The sequence below is a fragment of the Phaethon aethereus genome (genome assembly GCF_964289735.1).
Source record: "Phaethon aethereus genome assembly, chromosome: 8".
NCBI lineage: Eukaryota > Metazoa > Chordata > Aves > Phaethontiformes > Phaethontidae > Phaethon > Phaethon aethereus.
In genome coordinates this window covers 22351082-22357081 of record NC_138584.1, presented here as the reverse complement: position 1 = coordinate 22357081, position 6000 = coordinate 22351082, and the positions used below count along the sequence as shown (strand labels likewise).

Genomic DNA, 6000 nt, shown 5'->3' with positions numbered 1-6000 from the left:
TTTTAGGAAAAGATATGTTTCAGTGATCTAATGGGACACACAGAATGTGTAACTTTTGGGGCTTGTGCGTTGCTCTGCGTATATTTGCCAGAGGTAATTGTAAGAAAAATGTAGGGAACTTTTTTACTCTTTTCAGTTTTTATTACACTGCAAGCAGACAATTATAAAGACATAGCCACGAGCTTCCTGTTCTGAATAATTTTTGACACACCTGCAAATCAAAATCATACAATTTTTGCAGGCCTCATTCATGCATTGGCTTGAAATGGAGAGTCTGAATATACGAGGAATATGGAGTTTCTCTGTGTAAAGTAAAATTCAAAGTAAAAGGGCTTATTTTTTCCTGGCATCTATCATTGTAGTGTGTATTTCTGATCTTACGTTGCAGAGTCTGTTGAATGGATTAATGTGTTACAAACCCGATGACCCAATTGAATATTTGGAAAGCTGTTTGCAGAAAGTGAAAGAGCTTGGAGGGTCTGAAAAAGTGAAATGGGACACTTTTGTCAGCCCAGAAAAGAAGACGCTGCCTCCACTCAATGGAGGACAATCCAGGAGGTCTTTTTTCAGGAATGGTAATGTATTAAGTTTAAAGATGATTGTATTTCTTGTGCTATGGGTGGTTTTACATCCACTACTGAATTATTTTATACTTACTTCTAGAGCAGATCATGCTTCATTCTGATTTGCTTTAGGCAAAGGACTCAAGGATTCTGTTTGCTTCTGTTTTGGCATCTATTTTTCTCCTCCCATAATGGATGCCATGGAAGAGAGGAAATTGTGATCATTTTGCAGCCTAATGTTTAACACATTAGTGAGGAGATATCTTATAGCCTACCTAAAACATTTGCAAAGATGGGGCAAAGTTGACTCAGTGCACTTAGTTTATGTTTTTAGTAGGCCCTTATGGATGATGTACATAATAACTTCAAAGCAATTACACTAGGTTATTTTTCTAGTTTATATTTGAGCTATATGCTAATTTATTAAACACAATGTAAACGACAAATACTTAGAAAAGGGTGCATCTCATAAAAACCTAAGCAGATGTCATACCAATACCTGTAATTATTTTATTTGTAATGCTAACAAAGAGTAATTAGCTCATCTTTCAGTTGCCATAGTTATTCTTTCTTGCCATCCAGCATTTCATTAAACTAATTAGCAAGAATCTCTGTCTCTGTGTACAACATGTATCACCAAAAGAGTTCTGCTTAATAGTACAGGTTATCTGCACAATACAAGGCTTTTCTTCTCAGAGGCCACTGCTGAACTCTGGGTGCTATGGGCAGATTTTCACAGCAAAGATGACATGCTTGTAAAGAAACACCAAAGAAAACTGAGTCCTAGTGGTTCTAATTCAATAAATCAGCTAAATAGGGGCAAGGAATATTTAATATAGTAACAGCAAACACATTGTAAAATTAGGAGATATTTATGCTTTATGTTTGTTTATTCTACTTATTTAAATCTGTGTACACAATAGATTTTAAGTTTTCTGTGTATTTCCACAATCCCTGGTTTATCATACTGTTTTACAGTGATGCCTGATAATTCTAACTTCCCATACCGACGGTATGACCGACTCCCTCCAATCCAACAGTTTTCCATAGAAAGTGACACCGACCTCTCTGAAACTGCTGAGCTAATTGAGGAGTACGATGTATTTGATCCTGCAAGACCTCGACCAAAAATTATCCTTGTCATAGGTATGAAGGCAGAGTCATTTTGACAAGATTTTCTCTTCGTTACTTTGCCTTTTTATTTGTACTGCAAATACATTGGATGCCTATATGTATTTAAAGACATTTTTTCCATCTGCTGTAGCAAGTGGTGCAGCCCAGTAAGAGTGCATCAACAAATGATATTGTTAGTGCTGAGGTTATAACATTCCAACTGTAAGCGTTTTAGGGGTTACAGTGAGCACCTGTGGTAATGTTCTGTAGACTGGATGCCTGTTAGCAGCTGGAGAGCTCATGGGTTGCTTATGGAGCACATCTGCCAGTTTGATTTAATCCAAAACAAACCCAACTCATGCATTTCAAAACAGCTTCACCACGTGAACCAAAGTGCTCTTCCAAAGCATGCTCTGGATCTGAACTAAAACACTGTCATAGATGTAGTCAAAGCTGCTCACAAAAAAGGATATTTAAAAACACTGAATAAAGCAGTGCAAAAAGGTGATAAGGAACTGTTAAAAAAAAAAAAAAATTTGAGGGTGACGGAGCAGTGGAACAGGCTGCCCAGAGAGGTTGTGGAGTCTCCTCTGGAGACCTTCAAAACCTGACTGGATGCATTCCTGTGCAACCTGCCCTGGGTGATCCTGCCTGGGCAGGGGGGTTGGACCACATGATCTTCAGAGGTGCCTTCCAACCCCTACCATTCTGTGATTCTGTGAACTGTTGTCCCCTATATTTAGAACCTTGAAAACTAACTGGTGTGTCCAGCTGACATGAGTGTACCTGGTCACTAGTCCATTGCATTGACAAATTAATCCCTAGATCTGTTTGGTGAATGAATTCTGTGCCATCTTCAGGGAGAATGAGCGATCAGTTAGCATTAGTTAATTGTGCTCTCTCCCCAAGTTCTCTTTTGTGTGCTGTTTAGTGTCCTTTCTAAGCAACTCGTACTTCCCAGCCTCAGACAAGCATACGGTTTGTTAAGAAATAGCTGCAGTTTAAGTCTAAATCAACATTTTATTCTGTTTCTGAATTTAAGTTCTTTGAATTAGTTTCCTTGTCATCTGGGATAGTTGTCTTTTGAAATTTTACCACCAGGCCTAATTCTCTGATTCTCTGGGCTGTTTAAATAGTTACAGCACAGGTGCCAGGTGGTGGAGAATCACATTTTTAGTCTGTAAAGCTTTCTTCATATTGAAGAGAGATATTGCTTCCATAACAGAGAATAGTACGTAGTATAGTAAAAGACAGTAGAAAAGTCTTCGCTGTATTATAGAGTGGGATCACTAAGAACAGCATGTCCCCTAGGCTCTGCATCCAGCAGTTCTCAGAAATGGGATACTGGAATATACTGAAAACAGAAAATCAGGCATTTTTCTAGGTATTTGTGGTATGCCAAAAGAATTGCTTAGGCATTTGAATTTTCTTAGTATTTTGTTTCGGAATTACAAATCTCAGCATGTAAATCTCCACATGCACCGTTGAACTATAAAGCTTGCATTAGATGGAGAAATGCCTTTCTTTCCCGTTAATTAATTAGCTAGCCTTCCTTTTCATAAAGGAGAAAAACTGGCTCCTTTTCAGTGACCACAGAAGGCTGTTAATGCATTGAAATCCATGTAGCTCAGTTGCAGTAGGGTGATGAATGAAGGTTTGAGCTACATGGAATAAAGAATGATTGGCTTTCACCTCTGGAACTGAGTGCAGGGGTATTTGCTTGCCTTCAAGGACTTCACATCATATAGTGAATGGACCATGGATTTTACAAAGCTTTTCTTTTCCCCCATTTATATAGGGAACATTGTAAACATTCCACAAAAGCTGTTTCAGGTTTATTTTCCAACTGTGTTTCTCCGAATCTGCCTGTTGTAGTGTGATCTGATAGAAACACAATACTGTGTGTAGCTTAGCTGCTATTGTCCAATTTTGTACAGTATCAAGAACATTTCTCCCAAATTCAACTTTCTATTGAGAAAGCACATAAAAACACACACTGGAAAGAATAAAAGAATAACTAATATACTGAATGAGAGAAAATGAAAAAAGTGTACTACTAATTTCAAGAGACAAATATTGTACACATAAAATGTGTTGCATATTTTTCAATTTGCGTACAATGCCAGCGAAAACTTCAGTTAAGCAAGCTATTTATGTCTAGCTAGTGATAACCAACCATACTGCCTAGCTCAGATGGTGCTGGTCCCATTCATATTGTTGGGGACTGAAATGAATAGAAGTTAAAGACCTGTCTTCTGCTTCGCATATTAGGTGAACTTTTTCTTAATAATGCATTAGCCTAAGATCTTTTTAATGCTTCCATAAAGGTTTTTACAACTTCTTTGCTTTATGAAATCTATCATCCTTATAATGAACCAGGTACCTCCAAGGCAAAAGAGAACTTCCTTATAAAGGTGGGGGTTTTATTCTTTTTCTGTGTTTGCAGAAAAGTCTTCTGGTGAAATGTAAAGCTACAAAGCTGCAAAGTGAGTATGTGACTGGATTTCAGAAAAATCAGATGGAACCAGCCACATCTGAATCACCGGAAAATTAAGTTTCTAAGGCATTGTAACACTAGGAAACTAGATTGTGTTTAAAAATGTTCTTCCTAACATATTTGGACAAACGCATTTTTATTATTGATACAGACTGAATACAAGGATCTTAAAAATGAATTACCTGGTGTCATTAGCCCCATAGTTCTGTATGTTTTTAAACTGCACTTAATTTAAAATATTAGTTAATATTAAAAGAATATATTTTCCTTTTATAGTCAAAGTTTAAAGGATAGATCAAAGATAGTGCTGTCAGCAGTCAGCTGGCGTGTTGATTTGTTAAATCCAGTCCACATCTAGATTTTAGAATCATAAGTCTTTCCAGAAATCTTATTACATTGATTTATTTCGAATTTACAACAAGATATGCAAAATTGAAATGTTGAACTTCCATCGGCAAAACTAGATTAAAACAACTGCTTCAGTAAAACTTTTTGGGTATACAACTCTTCACTTGAAACCAAATAGCAAACATAATTGTAGATGCAACAAATGTTCCCTAGTCTAGACGTCGTCTAAGAAATATGTAATCATGCTTTTCTTGAATAATATATAGTCTCAGAATAAGTGAAAAGAATGAAAAACAAAGTGATTTGATTTTCCTTTCTTGTGGATAGTTTGTCAGTATGATTTATCAAAGAGTCAGGAATGGATACATAGTTCAATAAAATACAATGATTTTCTGAGAGAAGTAATTTTGTCCTATCACTTTTCCCTTATTTTATTACCTGAATGTTTCCCCTTAGATTGTAAATGGATAATCCCAGATTGCTATAAAGGGATATTTTTGGATTGAGAAAAACAAAATGTATAAGAAGTTTATGAACATTAAAGCAAATACTTCGTTAGTTTTTTTCTGCTTGCAAATCTAAATTGAAAGAACAGAAGTGCTAAACTACATTCTTTTTCTGCTTCTCTTTAATGGCAAAGCAAAGCTTTCCCTAACAGGAGTGTAAAGTCTATCTACTTGGTTTCAAAAAGTTTTTTTTTAGCTATTATATGTTTTTAGAGAGACTGTTGTTTTTTCACGTAACAGTTCTGTTTTTCTGGCGTCTTTTGTATCTCTGCTGGAATAGGGATACTATTCTCCTTGTCGAATTTTCTGTTTCCAATTTTCTACATGTTACTTGTATATGTTTTGCATTTTTATTGGTTCGGGAATGCAACACTGTCTGTTCCAAACTTGTCTTGAGTCTCCAGGGAAAAAAACCCTGAATTTCCATTCTCGGCAGTTTTATATCTGCAGGAATTAAACACTGCATTGGCTCCAGTATGTTTTACAAAACTTTTGCTCCGAAGCACAGTCGCAGGCTACTGGCCCTTTTTATCCAGTAGTAAGGTTTATTGCCAATAAATAAAGCCACATAAATTCATAGTAATACATATATGTATAAACACATGCATATATAAGATACCTTATTTATACATTATGCTCATTAGATTGCAATATGTGGCTTTGTATACAGAGAGAGGGTTGCTTATGGAAATCTTTATACAGAGTGAGGAGAGATTCCAGAGATTCCAGAATGACTAATAATTCTATTCATTCACCTGGTAAAATCTGCTCCATACAAACTGGCAGCAATCATCAAACAATTAGCTGCACTTCTCTGGCTGTTGTTTTCATCTACGTAAGAAAAAAGGCACTGGGAATCAGTTACGCCAAACCTACTATCGTTCCAGATTACCAATAGCCTGTAATAAACTGTAAACTACATGGAATTGTCTTGTTTGAATGTTTGTGTCAGGTACGTTTTTCACAAGAGTGA

The 6000-nt window shown here is 36.2% G+C and overlaps 1 protein-coding gene across 2 annotated transcripts in view; it reads left to right on the top strand.

Moving 5' to 3' along the window:
* Positions 1-391: 391 nt before the first annotated feature.
* Positions 392-6000, top strand: part of AK5 (adenylate kinase 5) — a gene marked incomplete at its 3' end in the record, with an annotated part of 91455 nt that continues 85846 nt past the window's right edge. For both annotated transcript variants that reach the window (XM_082003171.1, XM_082003172.1), the window contains exons 1-2: positions 392-575; positions 1542-1709. In XM_082003171.1, the coding sequence (XP_081859297.1) occupies positions 407-575; positions 1542-1709 (337 nt within the window). In that variant the 5' untranslated portion in view covers positions 392-406. The remainder of the gene's footprint in view (positions 576-1541; positions 1710-6000) is intronic.